This window comes from Cnephaeus nilssonii (assembly GCF_951640355.1).
Source record: "Cnephaeus nilssonii genome assembly, chromosome: 13".
NCBI classification, from domain to species: domain Eukaryota; kingdom Metazoa; phylum Chordata; class Mammalia; order Chiroptera; family Vespertilionidae; genus Cnephaeus; species Cnephaeus nilssonii.
In genome coordinates, this window is record NC_137084.1 from 70,334,836 (window position 1) to 70,349,720 (window position 14,885).

Sequence of the window (14,885 nt, forward strand, 5' to 3'; positions counted from 1 at the left end):
AAGACTTGTGCCTCTCCTGTTGCTAATCTCTCAACTAAGTCATTCAGACAAACAGAATAGAATTTCATGAGTAACTGGTATATAAACAGATAAACAAAAATGTGTTATCTAAGCATGTGGTTTTTCATTACCTAAGCCAGCGATTTTCAACCAGTATGCCATAAGAATTTTTAAAACATGCAATATCTGACTAGTGGGGGGCACAGACCACTTTTCTCTTAGATTGTCAAATTAAAAAATGGCAACAGCCATCCGGTGTGAATGAATCAAAATTGTTCCTTTTTTTTTTGTCAGATATGCAAAAAACATACATTTTGTGTGACACAGAATTTTAGTAGTTAGTTTATGTGTGCCATGAGATGAAAAAGATTAAAAACCACTGACCTAGACAGAAAGTCACTGGCCATACTTCTATTACCTAGCAATTTTAATGGTTCTACAATGTTACAACTGACAAATTATCTGTTATACTATAACTAGAGGCCCGCTGCACGAAATACATGCAGGGGAGGGGGCGGTCCCTCAGCACTCTCTCGCAATCCAGGATCACTGGCTCCTAACCGCTCGCCTGCCTGCCTGCCTGCCTGCCTGCCTGCCTGCCTCATCACACCTAACCACTCACCTGCCTGCCTCAACACCCCTAACCACTCTACCTGCCTGCCTGATCATCCCTAACCACTCACCTGCCTGTCTGATCACCTCTAATCACTTGCCTTCCTGCCTCATCTCCCCTCACCCCTCTGCCTGCCTGCCTGATCGCCCCTAACCACTCTGCCTGCCTTCCTGATCATCCCTAACCACTCACCTGCCTGCCTACCTGATTGCCCCTGACTCTGCCTTGCCCCCCTTGCCACAGCTTTCTCCAGAAGGACGTCTGGAATGACTGTCTGGAAGGTCATTTGGCTGTCCAGTCTAATTAACATATTACACTTTTATTATTATAGATAAGAAGTACTACTGATGATTACCTTTATTCTAAGAAAATTAAAATGGGAGCAGATCACCTAGAGATGGAAATAATGACTGAGGAGGCCTTGTGCCTCTCTTTTGGGAAAGTGACAGCATCTTCAATTATTTAAGGGGTATTTGTGGACCCTGCTATTGTTCCTGGAAGTTTAATATAAGGTAAAGGGTGAGAATAAATCCCCAATAGGCAAAGGGTAGGCTTTGTCTGTTGGCTCAGAGCTCCATCTATGCCCTTCTGTGCTTTCCTGTAGTTCAGGGGAAACTGCGTTTCCTAGATGCCCCTGGCAGCTACCTTCTCACTGCGGAGCATGGACGCACTGGAGAAGCTCCACTCTCGGCTCCTCACTGGGCTCAGCAGGGGTGGACGCAGGAGCTGAGGCAGCTGCAGGGGCAGGAGCAGGGGTGGGGGCAGGAGCTGAGGCAGGGGCAGGGGCAGGGGCAGGGGCAGTGCAGTCCGCTGTCTTCCTTGGCAACACCGTTCCAATGGCAGCAGCAAGTTCTCAGCAGCCTCAGCAGGGCATGGTCTGGGTCCTTCATCCATGAGAGTGAGAATGGCTTCCTGTAGCTATTAATCTCTAACTTCACTTTTTTTTTTCTCTTCTAAACTTTCCTTTCCAACCCTTTGGTAACCAATTCCCAATATTAAATTCTATCTGTTTGAAGTACCTAGTGGGGGCTCTATTTATCCACTGATGCAGGTGAACCCACGGCCCAGCCTATGCAAAGAATAATACGAATGGGGAGGAAGAGGAGGAGATCATTGATAGGCCAAGGGGAAAAAAATTCATATAATAGGACGTCAGGGACAACATGCTATGAGTTTGGTTGTTTGTTAATCCTCCCTAGAGAATATTTTTCCACTGATTTTGTGAGAGAGAGAAAGAGAGAGAGAGAGAGACAGACAGACAGACAGACAGACAGACAGACATCGATGTGAGAGAGACACATAAATTGGTTGTCTCATGCATCTGCCCTGAACAGGGCTGAGGATCGAACCTGCAATCCAGGTTTGTGCCCTTGAACCCGAGATCCTTCAGTGGGGAGGTGGACGATCTAACCACTGAGCAACGCTGGCCAGGGCCATGCTATGATTTCTGCTGTTAGCAGTTGCAGGTGGTGATAGGGCTCAGAGTACAGCCTTGGACATAGTGGCTGAGATGAAGTGAAAGTGTAGTTTCACTGTAACTGATGATCTTTTAACTGGGATGTGATGTTGCTACTTGGTTCACTCACGTGATTATCAAAATAAAGAACAATAATTCCAGGGAGAAGGATGAGGGCATGTCAGACTGTGCCACAGAGGCTCGGAGCAGGCGGTGTGTGTCCTCTGGGGACCTGCCCCCAGCAGCGTCGCGGAGGCTCAGAGCAGGTGCCCCTGTGTGTTCTTCTCTCAGGCTCCGGGCTGCACCTGCGTGTTGTTCTCTCAGGCTTGGGGCCACGCCCGGCCCCTCCTCCTGAGCTGGTCGTGACCGTTACGGAGTCCTGACCTAATGTGCATATTTCTCTATTTTATATATATATATATATAAAACACTCTAACATGGAGAACAAAGCAGCTGCTCATCCAGATACAAGTTTTTATTATGATCTACCTCAAAGGTGCTTCTATAGGATATTGTCAGTGCTTTTCCCACAGGTAGAACCCCATTAAAAAATGGATGCTCCTCCTTTATAGCCAAAAATGTTAGAAAAAAATCCTGCAAATAAGAAGCCTAAACAAGACCAAGAGTTTTATTTTCATATAATAGTAACCTCAGTTACTAAACAGGGACATTTTGCCATGGTAACTGTGAGTACCTGTAAGAAAAACCAAGACACAAAGAATATTTAGGCAGTATGCAGTATAGAAAACCAATCTAAAATAAAGGAAGAACAGCCCGTCCAATGTGGCTCAGTTGGTTGGGTGCCTACCCATGCACCAAGAAGTTGCAGATTAGATTCCTGGTCAGGGCACATGCCCAAGATTCAGGCTTGATCCCCAGTAGGGGTGCGTGCATGAGGCAGGTGATCAATATTTCTCTTTCCTTGATTTTTCTATCTCTCTCTCCCTCTCCCTTCCTCTCTCTTTAAAATCAGTAAAAACATATTTTAAAAAATAATAAAAAGAAAAGAAAAGAAAAGAAGAACTGAGGAAGTTATTTGTATCCAAAGCATAAAAAAAACTGTCTATTGTAATCCAGGCCAGCATTTCAGAGAATAAGAGGAATATAGACATTTAAAGATTTCAAAGAATGCTTATCAATTGTTCTCCATCTCCTTTAAGACCATACTATAGGAAGCTGCAGGGAATTCATACTTACAAGTAAGAAACTTCTTTCTTATAATAAGAACTAAACGCTCAACTAGTCTTCCAGTTTATAGGATCTTTTTCTCTGCAGATCATTAACAGATTATCTTAATGTAAGGCAGAGTGGTTTAAACTAGGACTCTCTGATAACCAGGTTCCAAAGAAATTCCCTCTAACTTTGAGGATTCATAATTAAAGCTATAATACGAATACTTACAGGGCATATTCAGGTATAGGTAACTTGCTCACATCAAATATTTCTTTATCCTTCATCAGATATACTGAACGTATATAGGAGACAAAACACTGTAAAAGAGTTTTAATATACAACATATAAATAGTCAGAAATAGAAAATGAATTAAAGCAAGATGAAATAAAATTAACCAAAGGGTAAAATTCAACAGTAGTAAAAAACTTCAAAAATAGTTGAGCCAGGCCAGCATGGCTCAGTGGTTGAGCATCCACCTATGAACCAGGAGATCATGGTTAGATTCCCAGTCAGGAAGTATGCCCGTATGCCAGGATTGTGGGCTCAATCCCGAGTGTGGGGCATGCAGGAAGCAGCCAATCAATGATTCTCTCTCGTCATTAATGTTTCTGTCTCTCTTTCTCTCTCCCTTCCTCTCTGAAATCAATAAAAAAATATATTTTTTTAATAGTTGAGTATATCCCCATTACACATACACACAAAAAAAAAACACTATCTTTTAGAACTGTAATACCAAAAGACTTAAGATTTGGTTTCATCAAGCCAACTCAACATAGAATGTCACCTTCTCAAGAAGCTGTTCTAGAAGTTGTTATTATTACTCAGTTGCAATATGGTGTAATGGGGAAAACCACAGGCTTTAGAATAATACAGATGATGCCTGACCGGTTTGGCTCAGTGGATAGAGCGTCGGCCTGCAGACTCAGGGGTCCCAGGTTCAATTTCAGTCAAGGGCATGTACCTTGGTTGCTGGCACATACCCAGTGGGGAGTGTGCAGGAGGCAGCTGATTGATGTGTCTCTCTCATCAATGTTTCTGACTATCTCTCTCCCTTCCTCTCTGTAAAAAATCAATAAAATATATTTTTTAAAAAAGAAGAAGAATACGGATGATAATCTGAGCTCCAAATTTTACTCGCTGAGAATGCCTCTTCCTTCTGTCAGTTCCCTCACATATCAAACAGAGATAATAGCACCTTCTACTATGAGGAGTAAATGAGAAAATGTATTTAGAATACCTGGGCTTATCTTCTGGAATTCAGAAAGTATCAATAAATGCTCATTATTAGTAATAACTATTATCATAGTAGTCAAAGGATGTTTTCCACCAAAACAGGATTTTACCATTTCTAACTAAATTAGGCTTTATAAAATCATGATAGGAACAAGTTTATTCCTAAAGTTTATTTCTTTTCTATTATAATTTCAAATAGTACATCATCATCATAATTTCAAATAATTTGTCATCATGCAATATTTTCTTGTGTTTTGTTTTTATAAAACTACCTTTATGGAAAAAGCTATACAAACCAAAAATTAAACATGGTCCTGATCCTTTGTCAGTTTGTAAAATAAACAGGCAACAAAGATCATGAAACACATCTAAGCAGGCATTTTTATTTTTAGATTTTAAAATTAATTTTTGTAAACCATATGTAATTTCCATTTATTTCTCAACTTCACATTTTCTCTAACTTTACACTAATCCTTTCTTCAAAACATGTACAAGAATCTTCAAACCATTTTCCCTGTCTACACAGGCAGGAACAATGAATGGTCCAATTCAAGGATAATTTTTTCCCCTACAACCATCCACAAGAAATCACTCCAATTGCTTATCGTTCTTGTTCTATCCAGATTAAAACCAAAAGCTAGGAAATCACTTCTATGAAACTAGATAGCTTGCTGCTGCTGGCAATACAGTTAGCCATGCTGTTAAGCCATGCGTGAAACCCAATAAATCACATCATTTATTTCAATGTGCTTTCCTATAATCTGTTCTGGAAGGCTCATTTTGTGGTATGTACAAACCAGTGAAACAGCATCCTTCCAGTTTTTCTTATTTCCTGATTCATAACTGAATGACCTCCTGGGTATATGATAAATCACAACATATCAGAATTTATGTATATTATTTTTATATGTACATACTATTTCCAAAGCTTTCAAATGAAAGATTGCACTCCTAGCTTAAAGTATGTCTGCTAGACAAAACATGTGCATTCCCAAATGCATGCCCTAATAGTACAAGAAAAAAAAAAAGTGCACATTTCAGATGAAATGAGCTTATAGAAGTCCAACTTTGCATAGTTCATTATTTGGTTTTCTTATATTGTGGAATTAGTCTCTCCTGAGTTTATCACGGAAGTTCTAAAGAAAGGCAGACTAAATCAGAATCTCAGGTCTGCCACTAATAGCCAAGTAGCACTGGACAATTTTTAATTTTCTCACAGTACTATATACTCATCTATAAAATTAAATCAGAACCACCTACTAATAAGTTGCTGGGAAGATTAAAACAGTGCACAAACTGCCTCATAAAAGTCATGTCATGGCTAAGTGCCTAACACATAGTAAGCATTCGACTTCTAGCTTTCATGTATCTGAAGAACAGCGATGATAATTTGATTTAACTGTAAGTTAATTTTTTAAATTTAAGACCTGCTCTTTAAATAAAACTTCTTTGCTGAAAATACCCAGTTTCAAAATCATCACATAAAAGCCTGATTACTGCCTGTATTTCCACTTGGGCTCCTTATTAGGATGCCCTTTTCACATATCCTCTATTTTCTTCCTCCCACTTCATCTATCTGCTGAATAGAATCCAACCTCTGAATCTCTACTCTCTAACTCACCAATGGAATGCTATGGGAAGTGCAGATGTACATAGCAAATGTAGATCTCATAACTATGATATAAGTAAGAGTGTTGAAAATGAAGAGCTTTATAACAGAGACTCAAATATTTGTCAATCCAAAGAATGGATAGCTGTACTCACAATGCAAATTAATTTCACATTTTCCTTTTCAAAAGAATCTACTGCTGGGGACTCTAAGAACTAAAAAATAAGTTTAACTTAAAGTGACACTACTTTTTTTTTTTTTATTTGCTAATCATGAGAATTTCTAAGTCCTAAAAAGTAATTTAGGAACATTAAATCATATTTACTAGTATAAGTTAAAATCTCATTCCTAAAGACAATTTAACAAGAGTGTTATGCTTTCCATAAATTCACACTAATATAATTAGAGATGATAATTTTATGCTCAGGAGTTACAGTAACTTTACTGAAAAAATCAAAAGTTGATAACTTTTCAAGTATACTAGAAATTAGGTCACTATGCACTGAAAAATCATCTTTAAGAGGATTTTTTTATGGATAATAGAAATATATAATTTTTTAAGAGTTAAAGAATAAACTAAATTTTTTTTGTGTCTCCAATCTCTGTTTTTGTTTTGTTTTTTGTTTTTTTAATTAAAAAACTAGAGGCCCAGTGCACAAAATTCAAGCACGGGTGGGGTCCCTGGGCCTGGCCAGCAATCAGGGCCTATCGGGGCCGTCTCGCCCAGTCCTGATCAGGGCCAGGCTGGCTGGGGTGTGGCAGCTGCCAGACAGGGCCTGCCAGATGGAGCCTGCCGGACAGGAGGAGGGACGGGGGAGGGACCCTGAGAGATTGGCTGTGGGAGCACACTGACCACCAGGGGGCAGCTCCTGCATTGAACGTCTGCCCCCATGTGGTCAGTGCGCATCATAGGGACTGGTTGACCAGTCATTCTGGTCATAGCAACTGGTTGACCGGTCGTAATGGTCGCTTAGGCTTTTATATATATAGACTAGAGGCCCGGTGCCAGGGGGAGGGGCCACTGGCGGTTGGTGGCTGGCCCCGCCCCCAATGGGGGTGGGAGGGAATGATCGAGGGCATGGCCAACGGGGGGGGAGGGGCCGAGGGCAGTTGGCAGACCAGTCCCACCCCCTGATCAAACTCCTGTTCGAGGAGACAATTTGCATATCAGCCTTTTATTATATAGGATTTTAATGCTGATAATTGTAGACATCCCCCTCCCACCCCTTTGTTCACCTCCACCTACCCCCATGCCCCCTCCCTTGGCCTTTACCAAACTATTGTCCATGTCCATGCGGTATGCATATATGTTCTTTAGCTAATCCCTTCACCTTCTTTATTCAGCCCACTCCCCCCCTTACCCCCCCTCCCACTCAGGCACTGGCCAGTCTGTTCCACGTATCCATGCTTCTGGTTCCATTTTGTTTGTCAGACTGGCTTATTTCACTTAGCATAATACTCTCCAGGTCCATCCATGCTGTCACAAAGGGTAAGAGATCCTTCTTTTTTACAGCTGCATACTACTCTATTGTGTAAATGTACCATAACTTTTTCATCCACACATCTGCTGATGGGCACTTGGGCTGTTTCCAGATCTTGGCTATAGTAAATAATGCTGCTATAAACTTGAGGATGAGTATATTCCTTCTGATGGGTGTTTTGGGATTAAGAGTAAGCTAATCTTATTTGAATATTACACCACTTGAGTATCTGAAGCATGCAACCAGAAGTATCAGAAAATGATGAAATTTAACTTTATTATACATATGCCCCATTCCAATGAAGGTATCAGATTCAAAAAGACTTACCCTTTGAGCTCTTTCTTTTAAATCTTGATCTTGAGCTAAAAATGATTCCAGTTTTTTCTGGACATCAATAAGTTTTTCTGGATTGATTCTTTATAACAAAAACATAAAGGTTAAACTAAGACATCTCAATTTTGGAAACTGAAAATAGTACACAGCATTTTCCTGTTTTCCTAGTACTTTTAAATTTATAACATTATTTCTCATTTATGAGCCAGATTAGACTGAAATTACTAGGCAGAAATTTGACTCTCTTGCATATTAATAATTCAGGAAAAAGGAATGAAAGATCAAAGATCTCTAAACATCCCATGCTGAGTGACACTAAGGTTAAGAATACAATGAGCATTGGTAACTTCTTAAGTCTATAAAGTTAAAAGTAGCCTTTTATGGAAGATGATGGATCATCACTGAAATGGAATAAATGAAATCTAATGTCATTTGTGTATTTCCATTTTCAGTCAAATATCACAAAACCAACTTCAAATAAACAAGTCAACAACGGATATTATCGTTTTCCTTATCTGGATATTAGGCACAATATAAAAGAAGTGTTATTTAATTCTGCCCAGGTAGGCTACAAGAATAAATGAAATTCTTACAAGAGTATGGGTTTCACAAAAGAAACCCCACTTGTTTTCTTGATTTTTGCTGAACCACTTTGTTCCTGAAAGTCTGAGGTGATGACAGATGGTAGTAGATGAGGTGGTTTTACTTAGTTTTTTAATTACATAAAATTTCAAAATACACAAAGGTAGACAACTTTTACTCAGATTCAACAATTACCAACTCAGCCAGTCTTATTTCATCTAAACTCCTTCCCACTCCTGCCCCCAATTTAACAACCTTCCCAATTGTTTTTCTTCAAATAAATGCTAAGGTGTTTCAAAGACTCCAATACAAGTGACCTTCTGTTCAGTTCTGCTAACACTCAATATAAATATCTTCAATGATAGGGGAACAGAATCCTCTGAAATAGACAAACAACCTTAAAAAATGGCATCTAAGAGATTTAATCCTTTCAACCATCAATGTCTCCTGAAGCTAACAAGTTCTATTTTTCATCTTATTTTCTCCACTAAGAGTCTTCAGTAAAAGTTAAAAACAAAGAAGTCACAAACCAGACAACAGAACAGATTAGAGGGAGGAGGGAATTGGGCACACATAAGTAAGCATAATAATGTCATGTCTTTGTTACCTTGACAATCCCATCATCATACCAGTTGTCTTACCTGATTTCCTTCACAGGCACTTTCCTCTGGAGGAGCTGCTGCACCATTCCTTTCTCTTCTGAGGGCAACAAAATTAGTAAAGCTTCCCCATCCTCTTTATACCTAAACAAAAAAACAAAATCTGCATTTTATATTTTAACAGTTTGATGAATAGGTAATAGGGAAGCAAGTTCACCTAGTCTATATATATAAAAGCCTAGTGACCAAACGGTGGAACAACCAGAATGACTGGTCGAACAGTCGCTACGATGCACACTGACCACCAGGGGGCAGACGCTCAATGCAGGAGCTGCCCCCTGGTGGTCAGCGCACTCCCCACAGTAGGAGCGCCGCTCAGCTGACCGGGATGAGCGGCTGCTCCCACACCGGGAGCAGCCAGTAGCAGACTCAGGGTGAGGCCGAGTCTCTATACCTATCAAATACTTTAGACAATCCAGACTCTGGCCTAACCCCACCAGCTGATGCAGGCCCTCTAAGGTGTGTTCTAGAAAGAGTGCAGGGAGCTGGCATAGGCAGATGGCAAGGGGGATGTGACTGTGGACCCCCCGGGAAGGCTGTCCTGATTTCTGAAGATCCTGGAGCACAGCTGCCCTGAACATCCCCGATCGTGTCACCAACCTGGCATCACACATCAAGGATATTCACCAAGTGGCTTTGGGGTGCCAAGCTCTCCGCCAGGTTCCTCCAGGACACAGAACATGCCGTTACCCAAGACATTACTCCGAAATATCAGCTCAGACTAATTTCCTCATTCAGCAGCCACTCAGAGGATGGGTCCACAGCTGCTCGGCTGACTGGAATGAGCGGTGCTCCCGCAGCAGGCTGATCCCCACAGCCTATGCCCCCTACCAGTGCACAGATCCGTGCACCAGGCCTCTAGTCTATATATATAAAAGAATAAGCAACTGAACAACCAAATGACCAGTCGCTATGACGCACACTGACTACCAGAGACAGACACTCAAAGTAGGAACTGCCTCCTGGTAGTCAGGGCACTCACACAGTGGGAGCGCCGCTCAGCTGACTAAGGGGTGCCATACGCTGGGCTTATGGCTGGCAAGCGCAGCTGTGGCAGCCCGAGCCTCTCCCACCTCTGCAGCAGTGCGCTATCGAGCGGCAGAAGGTGCAGCAGGGCTGGGATGAGTGTGAGCGGCACAACGCCTGTCCCGGGCTCAGGCTCCTCCCTGGCCACCCACTGCTTCGCGCACTACTACATCCCTCGGGGGATGTCGGACTGCCCCAAGGGGTCCCAGATTGTCACAGGGCATAGGTCAGGCTGAGGGACCCCACTGGTGCACAAATCTGTGCACAGGGCCTCTGGTTAGTAAATATTAGGAATATCATTTTTTAAAATAATTACTGTTGAAAGTATTACAAATATCCCTTTTCCCCCATTGACACCTTCATCAGCCCCCGCCCCCCACCCCAAGCCTTCACCACCCTATTGTCGGTGTCCATTGGTTATGCACATATGCATACAAGGTCTTTGGTTGATTATCTCCCACCCACCTTCCGAAATTCTGCACTCTGTTCCATGCTTCCATATCTCTGAATCCACTCCACTCATCAGTTTATTTTGTTACTTAGATTCCACATGAGTGCAATCATGTAATACCCATCTTTCTCTAAATGACTTATTTCACTTAGCATGATACTCTCCAGGTCCCTCCATGCTGTCACGAAGGATAAGAGATCTTTTTACTGCTGCATAGTATTCCATGGCATAAATGTACCACAGCTTTTTTATCCACTCATCTACTGATGCGCACTTACTTGGGCTGTTTCCAGATCTTAGCTATTGTAAATCATGCTGGTATGAACATAGGGGTACACACATGTATTTCTTAAAATAAATTCCTAGAAGTGGGATCACTGAGGCAAATGGTAGTTCCATATTTAATTTTTTTAGGACACTCCATACTGTTTTCTATAGATTGGCTGCACCAGTCTGCATTCCCACCAACAGTGTACAAGGGTTTCCTTTTCTTCACATCGTCGCCAGCACTTGTCATTTGTTGATTTGTTGATGGTAGCCACTCTGACAGGTGTAAGGTGATACCTCATTGTCATTTTAATTTGCATCTCTCTGATTATCAGTGACTTTGAATATTTTTTCATGTTTCTTGGCCATCTGTATGTCCACTTTGGAGAAGGGTCTATTTAGTCCTTTGCCTGTTTTTTAATTGGAATGTTTATCTTCCTTTTGTTAAGCTGTATGAGATCCTTATATATTTTGGATATTAACCCTTTATCAGATATATCCTTGTCAAATATGTTTTCCCATACAGTGGGCTCCCTTTTCATTTTGTTGATGGTTTCTTTTGCTGTGCAGCAAAGTTTTTATTTTGATGTAATCCCATTTGTTTATTTTCTCCTTAGTTTCCTTTGCCCTATAAGAATTATCTGTAAACATATTGCTACAAGAGATGCCTGAGATTTTGGTGCCTATGGTTTCTTCTAGGATTTTCATGGTTTCCTGACTTACATTTAAGTCTTTTATCCATTTTGAGTTTATTCTGGTGTATGGTGTAAGTTGAGGAACACCATTTTTTTAAAATTTCTGTGACAACAAGAAAACTGGGACTCTGAATACCTTTTTCAAATTTTCCTCACTAGCTAGAATTCCTAGTAACTTTGTGGCTACACTACAATAGAAGATCTAGATACTAACTAAGAAACAAATCAATGAAAAAGAATTTTTTTTTAATCCTCACTCAAGGATAGGTTTGGAGGGAGGGAAGGGAGGGAAAGAGGGAATGAGAGAAAAAGGGAGGGAAGAGGAGGAGGGAGGGAGGGAGGGAGGGAGGGGATGAGGGAAGAAGGGAGGGAGAGAAGGGAGGGAGGGAGGGAGGGAAAGAGGGAAGCAAGAAGGAAGGGGAGGGAGAGAGAGATCAGTTGCCTCCCATTAATGTCCCAACTGGGGATTGAACCCAAAATCTCTTGGTGCATGGGACGATGCTCTAACCAAATGTGTCACCTGGCCGGGGCTAAAAAGCATTTCTTAAATAGCTCTATACCTACAGCAAGAAAACAATTTCTCATTTAAGCCACTAGAATGTTGTAATAAAATTAGCCATTTAATAAACATGGTACCCAGTACATTAAGGAAATCTAATCATCTTCCTAGGGATTTGGCTAATAAGAAATGTATATCTACCCAGTGAACAACTTGCCTCCAATCCATGTACTTCTTCTCCCTTAACCTAGTAAAATCTTATTTTGTGCTGTATCATAATAAATTTCTACATAAACAGGCCAAAAGGCACCCACAGTTACTTAAGTTTCTTGTACTACTTGACTACAGATTTCCCTGATACTTTAGTGTCAGCTATTACATGCAAGCAGTAAGACTAAATGGAATTGGGTATTTACGGAAATTTCTTAAAGACACAAAAGAAAAAGTAATCTCGAAGCATTCCCTTCAGGTTTTCATTCCATAAAATAAGAAGGCAAGTTCTTACAGTTAAATAAAAAATTTACTGAAAAACTGTGGCAGGAATAAACTGAAGAACACAAAGAAATATAAGATGAATATCCTTATCTTCAGTGATATAACAATCCAGTTAACTAGAAAACACACACACACACACACACACACACACACACACACACACACACACACACACTCACACACACAAAAGCCCAAAATGGTAAATGAGTATCCAAGAACTACCACAGGCAATAAATGCCATGAACTCAGAAGTAAAAAGAGACCACTCAGGGTTAGCCAGAGAAAAACAGAAGCATAGCAGATGGACTCTGAGGTGGGCCCTGAAAACAGAAAGAAAAAAAGCTAAGGAATCCCAAAGGGGGAGAATGGCATGAACAAAGGAATGAACTGGAAAATACGAGGCAAACTTAGAAAGAAATTCAAGAAAAGCCAGTACATGTAAGTAGACAGCAGGAAAGGTTGCTAGGAAGATACATTAGAGTCTGGTTTGGGAGAATTCTTGGATGCCTCTGTAGAGAGAGACTGAATACCATCGTATGTAAGCAGAACTTTATCACTGAACACTGGAGGGAAAACTGACTTTGTTGACTTATTATTCTGTAATACAAAGACTGAAGGGCAAATTTACCTCAAATGTTGACTTCAAAACTCCACTTCAACACATAAGGTGAAATTCCAGTGTAATACCTTTACAGAAGTATGTGTGGGTATATCTTTATGTGTACACAGACACATAGAAAAGTATGAAGTAAATCAAAACTGTTAAAAGTTTTAAGTTAACTGATAATTTCTTTAAAATTAAGGGGCTACTATATGCCAGGCATTGAAATAGAGTGACAAAATGGACATAATGCTGGCTGTCATAGAACTAAAAAACCACTACAGACATTAAAACCAGTGAGTAACAGTAGGGTGGTATGAGTGCCACAGTAGACATTCAGGAAGCCATCCTATCTAATAAAAGAATAAGATGCAAATTGACCATTACTCCAACACACAAGATGGCTGCCCCCATGTGGACACAAGATGGCTGCCACAAGATGGCCGGCAGGGGAGGGCATTTATGGGCGATCAGGCCAGCAGGGGAGGGCAGTTAGGGTTGACCAGGCCAGCAGAGGAGGGCAGTTGGGAGGGACCAGGCCTGCAGGGGAGGGAAGTTGGGGGGGACCAGGGACCAGGCCTGTAGAGGAGGGAATTTAGGGAGACCAGGCCAGCAGGGGAGGGCAGTTGGGGGAGACCAGGCTGGCAAGGGAGGGCAGTTAGGGGTTACCGGGCCAGCAGGGGAGGGCAGTTGGGGGGGACCAGGCCTGGAGGGAGGGCAGTTGGGGGGGACCAGGCCTGCAGGGGAGGGCAGTTGGGGGGGATTGGCAAAGGAGGGCAGTTAGGGGTTATCAGGCCTGCATAGGAGGGCAGTTGGGGGCGACCAGGCTGTCAGAAGGGGGGGGGGGGGCAGTTAGGGGTGACCAGGCCACCAGGGGAGGGCAGTTAGGGGCAATCGGGATAGCAGCGAAGCAGTTAGGCGTCTATCAGGCTGGCATGGGAGTGGTTAGGGGGTGATCAGGCTGGCAGGCAGAAGCGGTTAGGGGCAATCAGGCAGGCAGGCAAGTGAGTGGTTGGGAGCCAGCAGTCCGGGATTGTGTTTAAACGGGCAGTCGGACATCCCTCGAGGGGTCCCAGATTGGAGAGTGTGCAGGCTGGGCTGAGGGACACACACCCCCGTGCACCCGGGCCTCTAGTGAGAATATATAATGGAGAGCTCTATTGAATGTAGTCTAGGAGTCAAGAAAACCTACCTACGGAAATGACTCTATAAGCTGAGACCTAAAGAACAATTAGAAATTAATCAAATGTTATGAAGAGTCAATTTTCCAGGGGCAAAAGGCAGCAGTTGAGAGAGTCAAGTCTTATCTTCTTCATGCTTATTTGCTTTTTCTAGGTTTTCCAGTTGCATGAGTATTAAACAGAAGAAAAGAGTAAAGGTGAACATCAAGGTTCACAGTTGTGAGTACACAAAACAGTTTATTTTATAATAGAGGCCCGATGCACGAAATTCGTGCATGGGGGGGAGGAGGGTCCCCTCAGCCCAGCCTGGGCTCTCTCTAATCCAGGACCGCTGGCTCCTAACTGCTCACCTGCCGGCCGGCCTGATCACCCCTGCCTCCCTGCCAGCCTGATCACCCCTAATTGCCTCTGCCTGCCAGCCTGATCGCGCCTAACTGCCCCCCTGCTGGCCTGGTCACCCCCAACTGCCCTCTCTGCCAGCCTGGTTGCCCCTCACTGCACCCCCTGCCAGCCTGGTCACCCCATGCAGC

General features: G+C 42.3%; 1 protein-coding gene across 1 annotated transcript in view; it reads right to left on the reverse strand.

The window, feature by feature from the left end:
* DDX10 (DEAD-box helicase 10) overlaps positions 1–14,885 on the reverse strand; it is a 250,891-nt gene that overhangs the window by 183,269 nt on the left and 52,737 nt on the right. The window contains exons 10-12 of the mRNA XM_079787350.1: positions 9,123–9,224; positions 7,894–7,981; positions 3,471–3,559 (exon numbers count right to left, since the gene is read on the reverse strand). Coding sequence (XP_079643476.1) covers positions 3,471–3,559; positions 7,894–7,981; positions 9,123–9,224 — 279 coding nt within the window. The remainder of the gene's footprint in view (positions 1–3,470; positions 3,560–7,893; positions 7,982–9,122; positions 9,225–14,885) is intronic.